The sequence below is a fragment of the Bufo bufo genome, chromosome 2 (genome assembly GCF_905171765.1).
Source record: "Bufo bufo chromosome 2, aBufBuf1.1, whole genome shotgun sequence".
Classification (NCBI taxonomy): domain Eukaryota; kingdom Metazoa; phylum Chordata; class Amphibia; order Anura; family Bufonidae; genus Bufo; species Bufo bufo.
The window spans coordinates 168791176-168814768 of NC_053390.1; the positions used below are offsets into that span (position 1 = coordinate 168791176).

The following is a 23593-nucleotide window of genomic DNA, read 5'->3' on the forward strand; positions in this document are numbered from 1 at the left end:
ATAGCGATAGTAAAACTTGATGACTTATAACTTGTCCCAACTGCTGCTTCTCACTTGAGGGAGAAGAACAGTTTCAGATTTACTAATCGAACATTTTTCCTGGATGTTTGATAAAGGTCTCATGTACACAGGCGTATCATGACTGCTGTGTGAATGATGTTGCACTGCATTGTGGTTTCAGTTATACAATAAAACCATGACGCAGAACAATGAACAATGCCTAAGTAGCTCGTCTAGAAGAAGTTTCAATTCAGGTCCTTGTGGAATAGCAAAACACTACATTTCCAAAAGTACACTTATTGAATCAACACTATGAAAACAAAAAATGCCATAATATTATTAATTGTTCTTACCTCTTTCTTTTTCTCTTCTAAGAAGAGAAACTCCTTATACCAAGTTTCATGTTTTTCAACATCCTCTCTTGTCCTACTTGGAAGGTATGCCAGGGCCTCTTCCAAATAGGAGGGCTTGCCTTTGTGCTTTGTCCAAACTTTTAGAAAGCTTTGGTGGTCAAAGTCATCCCATCCTCCTAAGCGACCACCTGTCTGTTGGAGAAACCTCTCAAATGCCACAACTTCTTCTGGAAGCTGACTGTTGTCCATAGCATCCAACTGTGCTTTACCAGAGGGAACCTTGAAGGACTTTTCCTGAACAGTGCTGAACGATGCCTCGATTTTTTTCTCCAGAGCATTTAGCTCAATAACAGTTGTCTTTTCTTCTTTCATAAGCTCTTCATAACTAAAACATACCATAAATGCAGAATAAGTCAAATGAAGTACGGTAATAGGTCTACAGTGGAGCTCCACCTCAGAGCAATCATAAGCAATTCCCTTTTAAAAGAAAAGACATCTGTCTGGTGCCATATCTGAGGGCAGCATAAACTTGGGTCACTTCCATTTTATCAATCCTCTTAAAATCTTTGGTGGGAAGCCCCAGCACGAGCCAAGCACTGCAGTCCCGATACTGAACTGCAGTTGCTCCTGCCATATGCCATGCGTACAAGGACTCCCGAACTTATGCATTGTATTGAGTGGACTCCAGCACTTGGTTAATTCTAGAGCTGCTTAATAAAGATTTTAAATGACTAATCGGAACAAGTATCTGAGGGCAGAATAAACTGGTCACGGATTCCATTTAAAGGCTACAGATACCTTTGTTTTTTGTTTATTTTTTATTATTGCACTCTACTCATTTTAGGCTATGTTGGTCTTTATTAGATATTTTCAACAGTTTTTCCTCTACAGCTTTCAGTGTATCTGCAGAATCTTGCTTTCTGCTTCACACAAAATCAGTCAGAGATGCTCTGACAGCTCAATCCGCAGCCCTGAGCTCCTGACAGCTCATAAACCCTCACTTAGGCTTCTTGCACACGGCCGTAGTGCTCCAGTGGCCGTATTGCGGGCTGCATACGGCGGTTCCGCAATACACGGGGCACCGGCCGTGTGCATTCCGCATCACGGATGCGGACCCATTCACTTGAATGGGTCCGCAAATCCAGAGATGCGGTGTGGAACGGAACCCCACGGAAGCACTCCGTTCCGTGCTTCCGTTGAGCAAAAACATAGAACTTGTTCTATCTTTTTGCAGAACGGATGGATCGCGGACCCCATTCATGTGAATGGGTCCGCGATCCGCATGCGGCTGCCCCGCGGTCGGTACCGGTGCATTGCGGACCGCAATTTGCAGTCCGCAGCACAGGCTTGGAGCCCTTACGTTCGTGGGCAAGAGGCCTTAAGCTAAATTGTTATCAAACTAATAAAAAATTTGCCATAATGAGTATTTATGAGCACTGATAAGGGCACAGCATAAGTGGATGCTGTAGAGTAAAACGGTTATAATTTTTAATAACTAAAAAAATTATTGGGCAAAAATTTAGTACAATGCAGTAAATTAAAAAAAAAGTACCCCATATGGTGTCCATAGCTTTTAAAGGTGTTGTCTGAAATTTTCATCTTGACGGCCTACCCTCAGGATAAGCTATCAATATCTGATCAGTAGGGGTCCGATTCCCAGCACCCCTGCAGATCAGCACTGCGGCGCTCCAGTTAGCACTACGGTCTATTCCAAGGCCTGTAATGTCACATTCATCGGTCACATGGCCTAGGCGCAAGCTCAGTCCCATTCAAATGAATTGGGCTAAGCTGCAATACAAAGCACATCCTCTAACCACTGGACAGCACTGTGCTTGATAAGCTGTGAGGAGGCTGGGAGTCAGACCTCGGACGATCTGATATTGAAGACCTATCCTGAGGATAGGTCGTCAATATAAAGCACCCGGATATCCCATTGAAGCATCTACTACTAGAACAGACACCATCCCTGTAGCAGAAATCTCATCAGAATACAGATGCAGTTTATCGCAGTGTCTCAAAGGGCTTTTGAACAGGCTTCTTGATCCTCAACCAGGTTGTGCGGTCTTTTGCCCTATAGCTTGTTGTTCCTAAATTTTGGACCAGCCAAGATTTGTCCAGGCCTGTGATTAATATATTAATATTGTGTGACAGCATCAGAATCCGGTGTGTGAATGAGCCCTGTGCCCAAACAGTCCAGTAAAGAGTTCTTGAGCAGCGATGGACTGTCCCTGCCGCGCAAGATGCAATTCCTTGCCGCTTGATTGCCAGGCGAGATGTCCATCCCTGTCAATCAAGCGATTCATCTTCAGCAGCAGCCCCTTTCTGGTCAAGAACTCTTTCTGATGAACGAATCAATTTGTTAATCTCGATGGGTTATCAATTTAAAAAATCTGGACAACCCTTTTTAGTAGAAAAAATGAGGACAGGAATGTTACACGGCAAGCAGGCTGATACCAATACTGGTCTGCAGGTTTCCTTCTAATGTTTGCCTACATCATTCACTGTAAGCAAAGCAGGAAAGGTTTCCTAAATGGTCGTGACAATGGCAGGTAGTTGGCTTATGTAACTTACATTATCCTCTGTTCTTCCTTAAAAGCACAAATTGCATTGTCTACTTCTTCCATCATTTCTCTAAGCTTTTCAACAACTACAAGGGAAACAGTAAAATGCGATATTCGGTGTAATTAGTGGCTAATGGTTTTGCATACATTACCTATTCTGTAACACATGGATGTGATTTGGATTTAATATCAATGTAGCTATGACTGGAGCACAAAGAGGTCCATTTCTACTCCGCTGAAACCTCTGCATAATAACCTGCACTCATGTGCTATGCCAGGCTTCATCAGAACGGAGCCAGGACAGGCAGGAGCAGCGAAGCGTGCTCCTGCCAATACAGCTTGGACAACAATAAATACTATATATTACAAAAATGATTATTATGGTATTTGTAACCGTTTAAAAAAAAAAATACTTAAAGTACACCTTACTGCTTCCGTAGGAATTAAGAGGGTAAGTAGCAGCCAGGTACTGCAAATCAAATGTCCTTTATTAACTGCTTGATGGTCTGGGGAATTAGAACATGTGTTAACACAATGCCAAGGAGAAAAGACATCAGCAATGGCCTTAGAGAAACAATTGTGGCTGCCCATCAGTCTGTCAATCTGCGAATGGTTCTAAAGCCATTTCCAAACAATTTGAAGTCAATTATTCTACAGAGAGATTATTCACAATTGTAAAACCTTTACGAAGGCTGACCATCTTCCGATGAGGATGTCCTGCAAATTCACCCTAAAGTCAGACCGTGCAATGCTCAGTGAAAAAAAACCACCAAGAGCTACATCTGAGACTCTATAGACATCAATTAGCATTTTAAAATGTTCAAGTTTATGACAGTACAATTAGAAAAAGAAAGAACAAGTATGACTTGCTTGGAAGGAGAAAGCCTCTTTCTAAAAAGAACATGGCAGAACACCTTACGTTTGCAAAAATCCATCTGAACAAACAAGTTTTAGACCACTGGAACAATATTAGACTGAAGGGCTTGTTTTGCAGTCACAGGACCTTGGCACCTTTCAGTCATTAAGTCCTTTGTAAACAAATAGATGAAGTGAGGCCATCTATCCAACAGGTAGAGCTTGGCCGAATTGGGTCATGTAATAGGGCAATGGTGTCAAGCACACCAGCAAAATGTACAACAAAATGGCTGAAAAAGAAAAGAAGGTGTTGCAATGGTCAAATCCAAAGCTCAACTCAACGTAAATGCTGTGGAGGGACCTTAAGAGCTGAGCCACGAATCTCAATAAACTGAAGAAACATTGCAAAGAAGAGCGGGCCAAAATTCCTTCAGAAACGAATGCACGACTGATGAAGTCATAGAGAAAACGATTACTTCAAGTTACTATTACTAAGGGTGGTTCTACAAGCTGTTGATTCAAGGGGGATGGGGCCTAGTTTTTTCACACATGGCTTAAGTTTTTTGAACATATAATGAAACATCAGAATAAATAATGAATTCAACAGACTGCCGAACATCCCTCTACAATGTACTTACACTCTGGAGAAGGTCTGACATCTTTTAACTGAAGCTGCAGCCGTCTGACATGGTTATGTATTTTTGACAGTTGTTGTTCCGTTTTAACTTCTGTGAACAAAAGGAAAAGAAACAGATTATATCACAGGAGGGTTGGGCGATATCAAAAATATTCCCACAATGCCAATATTAAGAAATCTATCGCAATAAATGTGTTTCAGGACTTTAATTGAAAACGATAAAACATTTTATAATTAGTCTACTACTATTACAAGTAGGAATATGATTTAAAGAAGAAAAAAAAAAAAATTATATATATATATATATATATATATATATATATATATATATATTTCCATATTCTTTAGCAAATAATAGTAATAAGTGAAAATTCAATGTAACAGAAACATGACTTGAACTGTCTGCTGTAGTCAATGGATGGCCATACACATTAAAATGTCATTGGCCGGAACGACCAATTTAGGCTGTTCGGCTGTCCAAAAAGTAGTCACTAATCTGCGACTAAAGTCTGGATGGTAGTTGATCTGTCAGGTTGGATAGAAATTATGCAAATCACTTGAACTGCTTGATCATGCTGTGGATGGTGGGATCGTTCATATGATGGACAGCCAAATGATAGTCGTTTGTTATCTTATGTGTATGGCTACCTTTAGTCTAAAAATGAGTCCTATACACTATAATGTCTCTCTGACCCCGTACACTATAATGTCTCTCTATCTATACATCCAGTGCAGGATTCACACACACATCCAGTGCAGACTAAACATTCATACATACATTGAGTGTAGGCTCCGCTGAGGTAAGTGTTCAGGGTAGGGAGTCAGTGTCACACACTCACCAGAGATGCCATACTCCTCCTCCGCTGGGCATCGCTGCCACATACCTTTGTCCACTTCATTTGTTACCACAACAACCATGACATCATTTCAGTCACGTGGACAGAACGTGTTGTGCGGTGGCACACACACGTCAGTACGTGCCGCCCACTTTAGAAGCAGTCAGTGCTGTCAAGTGTGAGCCCAATATGACGTTACTAAAATACCATGGCAATTAAGAAACGGTGATATCGCCGTTTCTTAATACCATGGTATACCATAGATATCGGTATATATTGCCCAACTCTATATCACAATGGACACAAACACAGTAAAAACATAAGATGGCAAGCTCTGTGGACCTAAAGGAGGCCTCCATCTTCACAAGAGATTATCGAACACTGCTTCAAACCACCATACTACCTTCAAAGGGGTCGTCTCACCTCAGTAAAAGGCATTTATAATGTAGACAAAATTAATACAGGGCACTTACTAATGTATTGTAATTGTCCATATTGCCTCGTTTGCCAGCTTGATTCATTTATCCATCACATTCTACACTGCTTGTATCTGGGGTTACGACCACCCTACAATCCAGCAGCGGTGGCCATGCTTGCACACTGTAGGAAAAAGCACCGGCAGCTTTGGTGGCTGGGACAGCGGGAGTGCACATAAGCATGCATGCGCAGCAGCTCCCAGCCACCTTGTATCTGCGCTGCAGCCTTGGCCGTAACCCCTAGAAACAAGCACTGTATAATGTGATGGACAAATGAATCACGTCAGTAAAGGAGGCAATATGGACAATCACAATACATTAGTAAGTGCCTTGTATTAACTTTCTCTACATGATAAATGTAATTTGCTGAAGTGAGACAACCCCTTTAAGATCCCTACTAATTGAAAGCACACATTCATCCCTAGCATACTGGGTAATCTGAGTTTTTCTACACAATTATCAGCTTGTGCTGGTTTATTACATGCTTACAATAAGTATAAGGGTAAAATGTCACTGGCCGAGTAGCAGTGATCCCATATAAATTAATGGGATCGCCGCATTGGTCACAAGAAATCGAACACTGCAGTATTGTCGTGTAGCCATACCCTAAGAGTCTAGTGAATAGCTATGCAAAATTTGCTTCCTGGCTGATGTTTTGGTCACTTTTGAATGCTGGCGGTGCTTTCACTCTAGTGGTAGCATGAGACGGAGTCTACAACCCACACAAGTGGCTCAGGTAGTGCAGCTTATCCAGGATGGCACATTAATGCGAACTGTGGCAAGAAGGTTTGCTGTGTCTGTCAGCGTAGTGTCCAGAGCATGGAGGCGCTACCAGGAGACAGGCCAGTACATCAGGAGACGTGGAGGAGGCCGTAGGAGGGCAACAACCCAGCAGCAGGACCGCTACCTCCGCCTTTGTGCAAGGAGGAACAGGAGGAGCACTGCCAGAGCCCTGCAAAATGACCTCCAGCAGGCCACAAATGTGCATGTGTCTGCTCAAACGGTCAGAAACAGACTCCATGAGGGTGATATGAGGGCCCGACGTCCACAGGTGGGGGTTGTGCTTACAGCCCAACACCGTGCAGGACGTTTGGCATTTGCCAGAGAACACCAAGATTGGCAAATTCGCCACTGGCGCCCTGTGCTCTTCACAGATGAAAGCAGGTTCACACTGAGCACATGTGACAGACGTGACAGAGTCTTGAGACGCCGTGGAGAACGTTCTGCTGCCTGCAACATCCTCCAGCATGACCGGTTTGGCATTGGGTCAGTAATGGTGTGGGGTGGCATTTCTTTGGAGGGCCGCACAGCCCTCCATGTGCTCGCCAGAGGTAGCCTGACTGCCATTAGGTACCGAGATGAGATCCTCAGACCCCTTGTGAGACCATATGCTGGTGCGGTTGGCCCTGGGTTCCTCCTAATGCAAGACAATGCTAGACCTCATGTGGCTGGAGTGTGTCAGCAGTTCCTGCAAGACGAAGGCATTGATGCTATGGACTGGCCCGCCCGTTCCCCAGACCTGAATCCAATTGAGCACATCTGGGACATCATGTCTCGCTCTATCCACCAACGTCACGTTGCACCACAGACTGTCCAGGAGTTGGCAGATGCTTTAGTCCAGGTCTGGGAGGAGATCCCTCAGGAGACCGTCCGCCACCTCATCAGGAGCATGCACAGGCGTTGTAGGGAGGTCATACAGGCACGTGGAGGCCACACACACTACTGAGCCTCATTTTGACTTGTTTTAAGGACATTACATCAAAGTTGGATCAGCCTGTAGTGTGTTTTTCCACTTTAATTTTGAGTGTGACTCCAAATCCAGACCTCCATTTTTTTATTTTTGTGTGATTTTGTTGTCAGCGCATTCAACTATGTAAAGAACAAAGTATTTCAGAATAATATTTAATTAATTCAGATCTAGGATGTGTTATTTTTGTGTTCCCTTTATTTTTTTGAGCAGTGTATATATTTGTGCTCGGAATTTAATATGTAATGGATAATAGCAGAGATAAAAAGTTGGTTGTGGTGTGCCGAAACCAACGTCCGAGTGGGCCTGTAAATAAAAGAGGGCCCACCAAGGAGAATTGTATGTATTAAGGGTGCCGGTGGGTGGGGGACACTTGCACTTGAACGTCAGAGGTGAGTAGGGGCTGGATGTTTAAGTAGGGGACTTACTCCTCCCACAAATTCAGGCCTAATGGCCTTTCTACTTGTTCTCGGAATTTAATATGTAATGGATAATGTCAGAGATAAAAAGTTGGTTGTGGTGTGCCGAAACCAACGTCCGAGTGGGCCTGTAAATAAAAGAGGGCAAAGAGAAGTTCAAAAACCACACTTTATTGCATTTGTTTACATGACTAAATTCCTGAAGGCTTGGCGAAGTTCTTTTTCTGGTCGTGGAATATACGTATGGTATACAGAGGACTTCCAGCGGCCCAGTCTCTTTATGATGTGGACCGGGGTGTTAGTGCTAGAGGCTGATGAAGCGGCTCCTATACGAAAGGAATGCCCGGAGAATGAAGTTGGGTTGTGACCCAATTTTCCCAATAAGGTTCTAACGTGCGTGGTGAATTTTGCTGTAGTGAGTGGGTGCCCTTGTGTTGTAAGAGTGGTGAGTCTGATAAGTGCAAGTTATAGTTTGACCGTAAGAGGTCTAGTGTCTTAACTGGGCACCAAGCATTGTCTGTTGGAAAGAGAGGAATGATAGTGGGGTGTAGGGACTGATTAGTTTTGGTAGATGGGATTGTGAGAATGTAATGGTCGTCTACTTTAGTGAGTTGTGAGGTTTTAAGGCTGTGAGTGGTATCTCCTTGGCAAACAACGGTAAATTCCCTAGGTCTTAAGAACCCATAAAAGGCCAAATAGATAGCAGATTTGATCACCAGGTTAGTGTTGGGATCAAAAGGGGATTCGTCGAGGAGGTTGCTAAGTGCTCTAAAGATAGGCCCATCTATAGGTAGTCTGGTGGTGATAGGTGGAATCGATACTTTAAAGATCTCCTTTAAGATTTTCTTGATGGGGTATGATGACAGAAAGGGGGTATTGTTAGGGAAATTTGTGAGGCTGTGATGCTGCACCCCCGTGAGGTATAATTTGATTGTGTTGTGGGAGAGTTTTAAGTGTAAGTGGCAAAAAGAGGCAAAAGCCACCATAGTTTGGGTTGAGAAATCGCCTTGTAATCCGAATTCAGCTGTAAAGTTGTTGAAAATGGTAAGTGCCCTACTGTAGGTGATAGTAGTGTTTGGTGATAGTGCTTGGTGCGTAAGAGTCCTAGCATGGTGCATAAGTGTGTTCAATCCAAGATTAACTCGTAAAAATTCGGTGTTCTGGATGGTTGATGGTGGGCTGACGGGAGTGCCTGGAAAAACACCTGAAATTGAGATCGAGACAGAGCGTCAGCAGCTGTGTTGTGAATGCCCGGGATGTGAAGGCAAATTAAGTGGAACTGGACGGTTGCTGCCAACCAGGTCAGCTTGCAAATCAGCCGCATGATGGTAAGAGAGGAAGAGCGACCTTTGTTAATGATGTCGCAAGCTGAAGAGTTGTCGGAATAACATTTTACTGCCTTGCCGGAACAGAGGTGACCCCAAGTGTGTGCGGCTGCCACAATGGGGTAAATCTCAAACAGAGCTGAAGTTTCTCTAAACCCCGGCAAGGCATCCGTCTCCGCTGGCCAGTGACCCCCTAAACCAGTGATTACCAAATATAGCTGCAAAACCCGTGTTGGCTGCAGCGTCAGTGTAAATGCAGGGAGAGGAGTCGGAGAGAGGGGGAATAAACATGGAGATGCCGTTCCATTGAGTCAAAAACTTCCCCCACATGAGTAGGTCAGCTTTGGCGTGATGGGCCAACGCGATTGGGCAGGCGTCTGGAACCCCGTGAAGCAGACAGAGGAGCCTGGACAGAAAGGATCTACCCTGCGGAACGATGCGCATCGCGAAATTCAGGGACCCCAATAAGGACTGAAGTTCTTTCCTGGTGCATACATCGTTCCGCGGGAACATATCTACTTCCCCTCTTAGACGGACCAGTTTCTCAGGGGGAAGGCTGGCGTGGAAGGTACCAGAGTCCAGCTCGATCCCTAAGAAAGTGAGTTTAGTGGTGGGGCCAATTGTTTTAGCGGGAGACAAAGGTACCCCGAGGGTGGCGAAAAGTGCAGAGGTGCTGAGGATATCTGTGGGTGTACGTGTGCTTGGTTCTATGATGAGGAAGTCATCTAAGTAGTGAATGACGGTGTGACACCTAATGATGTTCAGAAGCAGCCAGCATAGAGTTTCTGCGAAAATATCAAACAGTTTAGGGCTGCTTCTGGACCCAAAAGTGAGTCGTGTGGAAAAGTAGTATTTGTTTCGCCATTTAACACCGTGCAAGTGCCAAAGTGATGGGTGCATGGGCAGTAATTTGAATCCGTTGGTAATGTCTGTTTTGCTAAGCCAAGTGTTGCTACCAGTTGAAATGATGGTTTGTATAGCGTAGTCTATTTTTACGTATTGTAGTGAGAATTCGTCTGCGGGAATGAGTGCGTTGATGCTAGGGACAAAAGAAGAGTGCGGTGCCGATAAATCAATAATCATGCGCTTTTTATTTGAATATTTGTGTACAGCTATACCAATAGGGTTAGTGCGCCAGGAGGAAAACGGTGAGGAGATGAAGGGGCCGATCATGAAACCTTGTGCTATTTCTGTGGAGAGGAGAACGTCTGTGGCCTCCGGGTCTAGGCAGGCTGATAGGAGATTGGGGCATTCCAGTATCCCTGAGGGAATGGCCACGAGACCCGTGAGAAAGCCCTGGGTGAAACCTGTTATTAAATACTCCACCAGATGTTTACTTGGATAATTTTTTAAGTAAAAAAACAGGTTGTCGATATTAACGTTGGTTAGTCATTTGTTGGGGTCCAACCTGGCCGGGCACATGGTCTTGGTGTGTGCCCTGAAACAGATAGAGCAGATGTGCAACAATCTACAAGTGCTGAAGCTGCAGGAACCTGCATTGAAGTTGTTGCACACCTGAGCCTTCCCTAAAAAGGAGATCGGCCTCCCCAGTTTATCCCGCTGTCCGCCTTCCTGTTTGAGTTGAGGAGTGGAAGAGGATTGAGGGGTGGATGTGGGGGTGGATGGGTCGGCCATGGATGGGCACAAATCGGCCAAGTGGGTTGAGGAATTGCATATGGCGCAGGACGGGGGCCTCAGACCAGCAAAGTGGCGACAGAATAGTTCTGTATCCCTTTGACACCAGTTAATTTTAACATTAAACTGTTTCAAATGTGTCGCCGCTTTCGCCGATATCGATTTATGGTAATCATAAAAAGATGAGCCCCCGTACTTGACGCCCAAATCCACAACTTTATAGAGATAGAGGTCCAGTTCCTCTCTCCTGTGGGGATATACGGAGCAGAAGACATCACGGTATATCCCGAAGGCTAACAAGAAATTGGGAATCGACAATTTCTTGTTGAGCCTTGGGTCTCTGGTTTTAAGAACCACCGAGATATCGCCAAAATTATAAGCCCTGTTCTCCAGTACGTCTTGGGAGGCAATGAGTAATGACACCAGACACGTCCTTCCCATCTAGGATTTCTTTCCTAATGGAGTCTGGGACGGAGTGAGCTGGTGACACGTGAATGGAGCAGGAGCTGGAAGTGTGGGGACGGGTGTTGGTGCCGTAGGTGCCGCCGGGACAGAGGCTGAATGATCAGGAAGGTTACCTCGGGAGGCTATGGCACTTTCCACCTTGCTTAACCTGCTGTTCAAGGTCTGTAGGTTGGCCAGGATTTCTGCAAGGGTGTCCTGGGTGGCAATGCCAGCGCCAGAAGGTTGAATTTGAGAGCTTGTGCCTGGCCTAGGCTCAGGGGCTTGGTTGGTTAACAGTCTGTACAATTCCACCTTTCTGGCCGTAGCAGGAAAGGGGAGGCCCCTAAGCCTAAGTTCGGTCGTGATTTTGGGTATAGTCCATGCTCTCAAAGAAGTAGGGGTAGAAGGGGCGAGAGATACTCCTGGGGATACTGGTCTGATAGGAGTGGATATTATATCCTCATCAGGCACCTCATTCATGGGAGACGTATCTTGCGACATTCTAGAAAATAATTAAATGAGTTGGATTTAGTAGGGGCGTCTTCAAGGGGTGGGGGGATTGCTCCTGTAAGGTTAATGCCGAAGCGAAAAACTTAACTTAGACTAGTGACGGATGAGACCCTGCTAATGCCAAGTGGCGGTGAGAGGCTCTATCTATGATTTGGGCGAGGTGAACTACGTTGCCACAGATGTGGTGGCGGGATGTTGGCCTCTCGATGACAGTAAAAGGTTCAAAACGTGTGGCCGTGAAAGGTGAGGCCCTGACTATGGCCCTATAGAAGAGCGAATGAGGCGTTTAACTATGATTTGGGCGTTGGGCCGTACCTCCGTGTTGAGGTGGGAGATGGTTAGTAAATGCCTCGGTGAGCTAGGTCTGACACCCAGACCCTGTGAGCCAGTTCACGTACCATCTATGGGATAAATTGGCGAATTTATGTGATGGTAGGATACTAACCTTGGTAGTGATTATACCCGGGGATTTGATCCTTGAGTATATGGAAGACAGGCTCAGTGGTAGTTGATATCGCCGACGAAGCCTAAGGGGTTTGAGACAGATGTAGATCTGTGAGCGTGGCGTATGAGAGCCTGATGAATTACTGGGGGCGTAATGAGTGATACGAGAGCGTGGCAAATGACAATGAGGCTGACTGCGGCCTTGAAACCGAACTGAAGTAATAAATACTGAAGTGTGAAAACAAAAAATACTATACCTGGATATAAGGGACGAGAACCAGAGTCTAGCGATTTATTAGGAGAAGCAAAGCTTGTTTGATGTTTTTTATAATAGAAGAACCTAAGGGTTTTAAGACAGATGTAAATCTGAGCAAGCGTGACGTATGAGCGTATTTTGTGAAGAAAAGTGGAAAAAATAAATAAAATAACTATACCTGGATTACGTACAAGAATCAGGGTTTGACATATAGAATGAGCACACCGGTTGGTGCTATTGAAGAAAGAGAACCTGGATTTTTTGAGGAAAAGAACCCCCCCCCCCCTTTTTTTTTTGTATTACACAGTATGATCTGTGGAGAAAAAAGAAAGCTTTTTTTATTTTTTATTTTTTTTATTTAACAGGGCTGAGCTTAACTGTGCGTAAAGGCATAGTGTAGTATAATGTGAATAGTTATAGCGTGGTAACCTCCAATAAGTATGCTACTAGCTGCTGCTATAGTTTAGGTGCAGGGGAAAAAATACATTAATACAGAATAAGACAGAAAATACCCTAAGAACCACTAGGTGGCGATGGCAGGCCAAACTGAGTAAGTGATTTAAAGAGGACCTTTCACCGATTATTACACTATGAACTAAGTATACAGACATGTAGAGCGGCGCCCGGGGATCTCACTGCACTTACTATTATCCCTGGGCGCCGCTCCGTTCTCCCGCTATGCCCTCCGGTATCTCCGCTCACTAAGTTATAGTAGGCGGAGTCTGCCCTTGTTCTGCTCTAGCGCTGGCCAATCGCAGCGCAGAGCTCACAGCCTGGGAGGTTATTTTCTCCCAGGCTGTGAGCTCTGCAATGCGATTGGCCAGCGCTACAGAAGAACAAGGGCAGACTCCGCCTACCATAACTTAGGGAACGGAGATACCGGAGGACATAGCAGGAGAACGGAGCGGCGCCCAGGGATAATAGTAAGTGCAGTGAGATCCCCGGGCGCCGCTCTACATGTCTGTATAGTTAGTTCATAGTGTAATAATCGTTGAAAGGTCCTCTTTAATACAATGACCAGTGTGAATGAGTTTGTAGACGATAGATTTGCTATAGATATATATATATATCTTGACTTTCCCACATGCAGTATAGTTTTGTTCAGCATGATTAGCCCCCCCCACCCCCCGGCAGGTGCATGGAAGGCCGCATACATGCCGACGTGAGGGGGGCCGCTGGTGGTTCCCGGTAAATTCCCGAAATGTGCGCTCCGGTACGCAGTACCTTACAAATAGGCTGAAAGCCAAGACCGGACCGACGAGACCGGAGGATTTCCGCCGTGCAGCCAAAACGACAGACGCCCGAACCGGAAGTGACGCGAACCTGCACACACGCGAACCGGAAGTGGGACAAGGGACACTTGCACTCGAACGTCAGAGGTGAGTAGGGGCTGGATGTTTAAGTAGGGGACTTACTCCTCCCACAAATTCAGGCCTAATGGCCTTTCTACATGCGCGCAACACTTTCGGTTTTGCTCCCATTTTGCATGAGCTGAACTCAAAGATCTGAAACATTTTCTACATACACAAAAGACCCATTACTCTCAAATATTGTTCACAAATCTGTATAAATCTGTGTTAGTGAGCACTTCTCCTTTGCCGAGATCATCCATCCCACCTCACAGGTGTGGCATATCAAGGTGCTGATTAGACAGCATGAATATTTCACAGGTGTGCCTTAGACTGCCCACAATAAAAGGACACTCTGAAATGCGCAGTTTGATCACACAGCACAATGCCACAGATGTCGCAACGTTTGGAGGAGCGTGCAATTGCCATGCTGACTGCAGGAATGTCTACCATAAGCCGTCTCCAAAAGGTGTTTCAGAGAATTTGGCAGGACATCCAACCGGCCTCACAACCGCAGACCACGTGTAACCACACCAGCCCAGGACCTCCACATCCAGCATGTTCACCTCCATGATCGTCTGAGACCAGCCACCCGGACAGCGGCAGCAACAATTGGTTTGCATAACCAATGAATTTCTGCACAAACTGTCAGAAACCGTCTCAGGGAAGCTCATCTGCATGCTCGTCGTCCTCATCGGGGTCTGGACCGGACTGCAGTTTGTCGTAGTAACCGACTTGAGTGGGCAAATGCAATCTCTTCACGGATGAGTCCCGGTTTTTACTGTTCAGGACAGATGGCAGACAGCATGTGTGGGTGAGCGGTTTGCTGACGTCAACGTTGTGGATCGAGGGGCCCATGGTAGCGGTTGGGTTATGGTATGGGCCGGTGTATGTTATGGACAGCGAACACAGGTGCATTTTATTGATGGCATTTTGAATGCACAGAGATACTGTGACGAGATCCTGAAGCCCATTGTTGTGCTATTCATCCACGACCATCACCTCATGTTGCAGCATGATAATGCACGACCACATATTGCAAGGATCTGTACACAATTCCTGGAAGCTGAAAACATCCCAGTTCTTGCATGGCCAGCATACTCACCGGACATGTCACCCATTGAGCATGTTTGGGATGCTCTGGATTGGCGTATACGATCGCGTGTTCCAGTTCCTGCCAATATTCTGCAACTTCGCACAGCTATTGAAGAGGAGAGGACCAACATTCCACAGGCCACAATCAACAACCTGATCCACTCTATGCGACGGAGATGTGTTGCACTACGTGAGGCAAATGGTGGCCACACCAGATACTAACTGGTTTTCTGACCCCCCTGAAAAAAAGGCAAAAAACTGTGCACATTTCAGAGTGGACTTTTATTGTGGGCAGTCTAAGGCACACCTGTGCAATATTCAAATATTCATGCTGTCTAATAAGCACCTTGATATGCCACACCTGTGATATAGAAAATGTTTCAGATCTTTGAGTTCAGCTCATGCAAAATAGGAGCAAAACCAAAAGTTTTGCATAATTATATATATATATATATATATATATATATATATATATATATATATACACACACACACACACACATATACACACACACACACACACATATATATACACACACATAATGTCAGATTTGATTTATGAGTGCAGAAATCACAAGATTTGACTAAAAGAAGAAATATACATGATCACCACTAGAGGGAGATACCGTACCTACAAACTGAAAAGGAGGAAGATGACAGTAGAAGCATTATTATAATAAGTAGATACCACTATTGCAATGTCTAAAGAAAGCCATATATCATGTTTTTTTGGCAGCCTTAAAGTACACCTATCAATTTTAAGCGCAAAGAGCAGCATCTACAAGCCACTACAATACTGTTATATAACTTGTTGTGCATTTTCATAAGTGTACAATGTATCTGATGATACTATATTCAATATGGATGATCATTGCCTTTAACAACATGTGATCAGCATGAACCTGAAAAAAACCAAGATGGGTTCATAGCAAGTTCAATGTGTTAAAAGTGAATATATAGAGAAGACTATACTTTTATTATTGTTTAGAGACATGGATTTATCTACACAGGTTTCTCTAAACTTGTCTGTCTGAGGAACAATGGGTGTTTCATGGCTAAACCATGATCTGATAAGAGACATCCATAAAACACATCTGGTGTGGAACAGATATCTATTCATATATTCGCATATAGATATATATTCCTGTGTGCATTTATTTAGCGTTTGAACTTATTAATGATTCATATATACTATGCAATATTGATGTATTATAACCAAATATTATTAATGTATCTTTATGTGTCTGTATCTCATTTAGAGGATATATTCTAGGGGATATAGAATTTTCTTAAATAGGGTTTATTTTAGAGGAGCTGATGTTATTTCAAACATCATTACTCAATAGCTGAAGACAGTTAAGGTACACAAACCAGAAAAACCATCATTACTCCTATCTGCCCCATAAATTCAGGGATTAGGGAAACTTCTGATACCGCCAGTCAGTCTGAGCAAAGTGTCAGAAAGAGCCCCTCCTAATTGATTTAAGGTGTGAAAGGGCAAAGTTTAAGTAGTAATAAAACAATCTGTATATATGTTAATTCTTAAAATATTCAAAATTGTTATATGATACAACAGTGCCATCAAGTGGTAGATGGGCAGAAGTTTCCTAGGAATGTCAATTAGTGACATCATCCCCATGTTTAACATACGTCACACCCACCTTATCTAATTGGTAATCCCTATTCCAAGAGGGGATGGGCATAGATAAGGATGGGGGATATCTGATCCAGTTTTTGGGAGAGCAAAAACTTCTTCACAGACACTTCACAAACTTCACAAAAAGAAAAACTTCACAAGGACTTCTTCACAAGGAACATTTCACAAAGATTCATTCATCAGCATCACTCACACGTCAGGAACATACTGCAGGACGGGACATATCTAAATCTTGGAAAGCTGGGTCCATTCTAAAAGTTCTTTATCCCAAAGCCAGGGGTAATGTATAATCTATTTCATTTGCAGTAATTATAAATCGCTCCAATTGGCACATAGTTGAGACCCCATTATTAGTGGGTCAGTAGTGTTAAAACAATAATTTTATGGGAAATTTTAATGAACGTGCACATCATTCGAATTCCTGTAATATTGATATCAGAGTAGAATCTCTGATCGGATATTATTATCCGTAGTTAGGCCAACGGGCGTATTTATAATGTGTCTCTTACTGCCATATTCTTTGATTGAGCATAAGGGATTTTCCACAGATTCATTTCTATTGTTTTATTGTCGTTGTTACATTATAATAATTTGATGATAATTTGAATAACATTATATTGTATTTGGTGTACTAAATTAAGTGAGCCCGGCATAAACGGCGGAGCATCATCTTGTGGTCAATTTTGATATTATCCTTGTATTCATTTGTATGCCATTTTTACTGCATGTATTTATTTGTAATAAATTATATTTTATATAATTAATTGCACCCTGTTTCAGTATCTGCACAAATTAACTTTAGATCTCATCAAGAAAAGAACTGGCGTTTATATGTCCGCCAATTAAATTTTTAATTTTTCATATTTCATAAAAATATGAAATCATAATTTTTATGATTTCATATCTTATATGAAATAAATACCCGACAAACTAAATATTCTACAAGAGTGCACAAGGGAACATTCAGAGCTCTGTATGAGAGGAAACCGCTCTCTAACCCAATTCTAATAATGTTCTTACCAATAATAGAGCCGTTCCCCTGCACAGTGGATGGACAGGAGAACCTCTATAGAAGGAAAGGTGGGGTTCTGAAAGGTGGAACAGCACCAATCAAGATACAATGGCATACCCTAGCTATATGACTTCCCCTTTTGATTTGAAGAATCAGGCTACTTTAGACTGAATAGTTGGTTATGAGCTATTATGGTTTCTGTCTTTAACTAGTGTGTTTGGTTGTAGCATATGAAGGTCTCCTTCCTGACTATGCGGCATGATAGCAGCTACTGTATGAGAATAGGAAGACAAATAATAATTACAGGAGTGAACCGTATGCTATGTGGAACATCTGGTAAATCTTTGCATTAGGGTTCATGCACAAGAAAGTTTTTTTGCATTCCGTATGCGGACCGTATTTTGATTTCATATACGGAACCATTCATTTCAATGGGTCTGCAAAAGATCTGTGCTGTCCGCATCCATTGCTCAGTTCCGTGGCCCCGCAAAAATTATGAGGCATGTCCTATTCTTGTCAGTTTTGCGGATAAGAATAGGCATTTCTATAATGGGCCTCCTGTTCCATTCCGCAAATTGCGGAAGGCACACGGACGGCATCCGTTATTTGCAGACCACAAAAAACGGCACAGTCATGTGCATGAGCTCTTAGGGTTCATGCACACGAATGTGTGCCGGCCAGTTCGCAATGCACGGACACCGACCGTAGGGCAGCTGCATGCGGATCGCGGACCCTTTCACTTGAACGGGGTCCGCGATCGGCATCGCAAAAAAGTTGTGCATGCACTACTTTTGTGCGGTGCGGAGGCATGGAGAGAAACAGACCTGCTGTTTGCGGGCCGCAATATGGGCATAGCTGGGCAACGGCCGTGTGCATGATCCCTTAGTCTCACAATGCATGGGCAAAAAAAATAAAAAATTAGAAAGAGACGCTCAGCTTTGTTCTGGGAACATCACTGGCATGCTGTTGTCCTCTGCAGGGGAAGCAGATCTATATGCACTGTGTATACACTGACAGTATAGATTATGGCGCTAAATGTCTGGTCCTAGGAGCACTAATGGCCTATAAGAAGGGATACCAGCCTTCAGAAAATGGCTCTGACTAGTACAGTTCAAGAATTTGAATACATCTTTTACTGTACTGATGGCCATGTATCAAAGAAAATTTAAAGAGAACCTGTCACCAGGATTTTGTGTATAGAGCTGAGGACATGGGCTGCTAGATGGCCGCTAGCACATCCCCAATACCCAGTCCCCATAGCTCTGTGTGCTTTTATTGTGTAAAAAAAAAAAAAACGAATTAACCTGAGATGAGTCCTGTAAAGTGAGATGAGTCAGGGACAGGACTCATCTCAGGTTAATTTGCATATGTATCAAATCGTTTTTTTTTTACACAATAAAAGCACACAGAGCAATGGGGACTGGGTATTGCGGATGTGCTAGCGGACAGAAACCTAACAGGTTTAAAGTAAAGCGGATAACATTAGGAGCTCATCACTCATTGCATGGTGCATGTGCTGGTCTTGGCTTCTAAACATTGTCATGTGAGAAATATATAAAACTGGGGGGGGGGGGGGTGACGACTCTTTCAGTAGTGTAGGAAGGCACAAGGGTCCGTCATTGACGGAAGGTATGTGTCACCGAGGTTCCTGGCCTTGGTGAAGTAAGAGCCAGTATTTTCAGGTGTCAGCGGCAGCTAATGCTGATTGACACTTTGTTATTTTAGTATGGCTGTATAGCTGATCCGGGACGACTCTTACTGGGAGTAGTTAAAGTGATGGGTGGGTGACTACTCCCCACGTTCCAGGCCGGGTCTTGACTGGCCTATAATAAACCGAGCCAACAGTGTCAGCTGGAAGTGATTACCTCTCTGACAGAGGAGCTATGGCAATCGCTGGTGTGGGAACTGAGCCCTGTGCTGGGCTGAAAAGCTAAGACCTGTGTGTTGGGAGAGCAGACCACCTAAAGCCTGCATTTTGACTGCTGGAGGCAGAACCGCTGACAAGGTGATGTTTTTTTGTTATGCACGAACTTTCTACTTGGTGTGAATAAACACGGACATTTGAATTACGAACTTGTACTTTGCCTCTGTACTGCACCCGCTTATCCCAACTACCAGAGCGAATCCCCACAGTAGCTAAAATAAGAGTATAAGTTAATACAATGAATATATTATTTATATAATATTATTTATATATTTAATATAAAATATAAATTAATACAACACATAAATATGTGGTACACATATGTTACATTACATACTGTCTGCTTTCCTGCTGTTGGCCAGCTTTTCCTCATACTCTTGAAGTGTACTATACTCAACCCTGGAGTCATTCTTCTTGCTATAGAGATGCCCATTCTTGTCCCTCTCCAAAATATCTATTCTGCAAGCAGAAAAAAAGAAAGGTAACAAATATTACATATCAGAAATCTCAAATACGGCTGTGCAAATCAACTTGGTTGCAAAGGTTTATAACACTGATCTAAAGGCCCCCCAAGAGAAAAGCTGGCGCAGCCTGCAGATTTCGCCCAAATGTCTTAAGTTTATGGCGGCCTCCCAAATCTGCCCAGACATATGATGTCCTTCCTAGGAGAGATAACCCAGCGCAGTGAGTATGGGCACCCATTATAAAATCAATCTCATTACAACAGCACAGCTGCTTCCATGTTCAAAGCCTCTGTTTGATACTTCCGCTCAGTGGTGCCCTGAATGCATCATATGATGCCGCTCAGAGCGTATATGTTACATACACCGTGAACGGTGGGGGGGGGGGATGTTAACAAGTTGTTACAATTATGGTAACACCAAAAAATGTTTTTAATTTAGGTTTTAATACTTTTGCCCAAAGAAACAATACTTAGACAAAAAAAAAAAAAAGTGTCATTTTGGGGACTGCTGCAAACTACATAGGGATGCTGTACATAGCATCAGCAGAACACAACTTCTTGCTAAAATGACGTGGAGTTGTCCAATTTAATATTTCCACCTACATCACAAATTAAGCAGATTTGCATATCATGTGAAAAAAATTTTTTCAGAAGGTCCAGAAGAATAGCTTTACATTTTTGGAGAATGATTCTGAACCATTTTGGATGATTCACACAATTATATGTGTGGGCACCAAATGGCTGCCAAATTTAAAATGCTTCATCACAAAAGGAGGAAGAAGGAATGATGCCCATGAATCTGATGGGCATCACACTGAGCAGTGCTGAAAGGTAAATCATAGTAACTGCTTAGTGTCTTTACAGGGTACCTTGCCAAGTGAAAAATCACAGGAACATGTATAAAATACAAAAGACTGAAGAGAAAAGGATTTGTGAGGAGAAAAGTGTCATTTGTCGAGGATTCTATCATGGAACCATATAATGAGAATTTTACCAATCTGGAAAGTCTTCAGACCCTTTCATTTTTCACATTTTGTTATGTTGTGGTCTTGTGCCAAAATAAAAATAAGTTTGAATATTTTCTGATCATTCTGCACTCAGTACTTCATAATGAGAAAGTGAAAACAGAAGCAAAATATTAGCTTATTTATTGAAAAGAAAAAACGAAAATATTGCGTTACATAGTGTAAGAAGGTACAAGGAATCATCGTGGATGATAGGTACTTGTCACCGAGGTTCCTGGCCTCGGTGGAGTAAGAGCCGGTTTTTATGTGTCAGCAGCAGTTGCTGTTTGACACCTTGATACTTAGTATGGCTGTAATAGCTGATCCGGTACGGCTCTTACTGGGAGTAGTGAAAGTGCTGGGTGAGTGGCTACTCCCCATGTTCCAGGCCGGGTTTTGCCAGGCATAAAAACCAGCCAGCACTGCCAGGTGAAGAGGATTACCTCCGTCTGACAGTGGAGCTCAGGAGGTCTCTGTGTTGGGATCAGACTAGAGGGCATAGACCCGTGTGCAGGGGGAACAGGCCCCCTAAAGCCTTTTGTGGACTACTGGAGGCAGAACTACCAACAATGTGACTTGTGCAATATGAACTTTCCATTGTGTGTGAATTAACACCAAAGACTGCAAAGTGACATGTTGTTTTATGCAACTGCCTGAAGTGTGAATAAACACTGAAGTTTTGCGTTAAGAACTTGTATTTTGCCTCTGTACTGCATCCGCTTACCCTATCTACCAGAGCGAAACCCCACAATAGTTAATACGGTTGAAAAAAGTCCATCAAGTTCAATCAAGGGATAGGTGGGGACGCGAATCCCAGAAGGGAGTGAGACTCCGATTTCTACCCGTTTTTATAAGCAATAATGTCATTTACTTTTAAGAATTCATCTAAACCCTTTTTAAAACGGTCCACTGTTCCTGATGTGACCACGTCCTGAGGTAGTCTATTCCACAGAGTCACAGTTCTTATAGTAAAGAAGCTTTGACACTTCTGGAGACTGAACTTTTTCTTCTCCAGTAGGAGGCAGTGCCCCCTTGTCTTTTGAGGGCATTTTACATGGAACAGTTTTTCACCATATTTTTGTATGGCCCATTTATATATTTGTATAGGTCACCCCCAAAACTCATTTTTGGGTATATTAAAATCCTTATTAATGCACTAAATCAAAAAACAAACTGACTTTGTGTCATCATATCAGCATACATACATGAATAAATGTGTGAAAATAGGTATGTAAGTGCGGAGCTCACGCACAAACCTATATAGCTGGAGTACTCCTAAAATATGACCAAATAGCTAATTTTAGCTATTTGGTCATATTTTTAGGAGTACTCCAGCTATATAGGTTTGTGCGTGAGCTCCGCACTTACATACCTATTTTCACACATTTATTCATGTATGTATGCTGATATGATGACACAAAGTCAGTTTGTTTTTTGATTTAGTGCATTAATAAAAAAAATTATGCAAAAATACTGTGAGCCAGCCTATATTACTATTGATTTATTCCTCTTTTCAGCTGGTAACTGAAAGGCTGAGCTCCAGTAGTTTGCTGGTGGAGCCTTTTCTAAATATTTGACAATAGTTATATTAAAATCCTTATTGGACGACTATTCCCTATATAGGGCTCTTACCTTGTTCTGTGGCTTAGTTTCAATAAAAATCGAGCTTTTAAAATATGCAAATGACTTCACTACCAGCAAGTAGGGCGTCTACTTGCTGGTAGCCGCCGCATCCTCCTTTTAAAAAAACTTCCCCTCCTCCAGTTGATTGACAGGGCCAGCGAGCGCTCTCCTCCTCCAGCTGGCCCTGTCTGCAATTCAAATCCCGCACCTTAGGTGTCTTCATTCGGCGCAGACGCTCTGAGACAAGGACGCTCGTTTCCTCAGCACTCCCTCAGTGCGCCTGCGCCGATGACGTCTTCTCTTTCGGGTTTAGAGGTGACGTCATCGGCGTCACACTGAGGGAGTGCTGAGGAAGCGAGCGTCCTTCTCTCAGTGCGCCTGCGCCGAATGAAGACACGTAAGGCGCAGGCGCGGGATTTGAAATGCTGACAGGGCCAGCCGGAGGAGGAGAGCGCTCGCTGGCCCTGTCAATCAACTGGAGGAGGGGGCATTTTTTTTAAAAGGAGAATGCGGCGGCTACCAGCAAGTAGACGCCCTACTTGCTGGTAGTGAAGTAATTTGCATATTTTAAAAGCTCGATTTTTAATGAAACTAAGCCACAGAACAAGGTAAGAGCCCTATATAGGGAATAGTCGTCCAATAAGGATTTTAATATGCCCAAAAATGAAAAATTAGTTTTGGGGGGTGACAGAAGCCCTTTAAGTCCTGAGTAAGTATTCAGAACTAGTGTTGAGCGAACTTGTGTTTTTAAGTTCGGTGTACAAGGTTTGGGTTATCTAAGAATTCAGTTATGGATTCCGCTACCACGGACCATAACTTATGGTCCATGGTAGCGGAATCCATAACGAGATTCTTAGATAACCCAAACCTTGTACGCCAAACTTGAAAACACAAGTTAGCTCAATACTATTCAGAACCCTTACTCAGGACTTAATTGAAGCACCTTTCGCAGCAATTACCGCCTCCAG

General features: G+C 43.4%; 1 protein-coding gene across 1 annotated transcript in view; it reads right to left on the reverse strand.

The window, feature by feature from the left end:
* Positions 1–23593, reverse strand: part of CCDC112 (coiled-coil domain containing 112) — a 38933-nt gene that overhangs the window by 10383 nt on the left and 4957 nt on the right. Inside the window, exons 3-6 of the mRNA XM_040421644.1 lie at positions 19873–19994; positions 4408–4497; positions 2925–3000; positions 354–738 (exon numbers count right to left, since the gene is read on the reverse strand). Coding sequence (XP_040277578.1) covers positions 354–738; positions 2925–3000; positions 4408–4497; positions 19873–19994 — 673 coding nt within the window. The remainder of the gene's footprint in view (positions 1–353; positions 739–2924; positions 3001–4407; positions 4498–19872; positions 19995–23593) is intronic.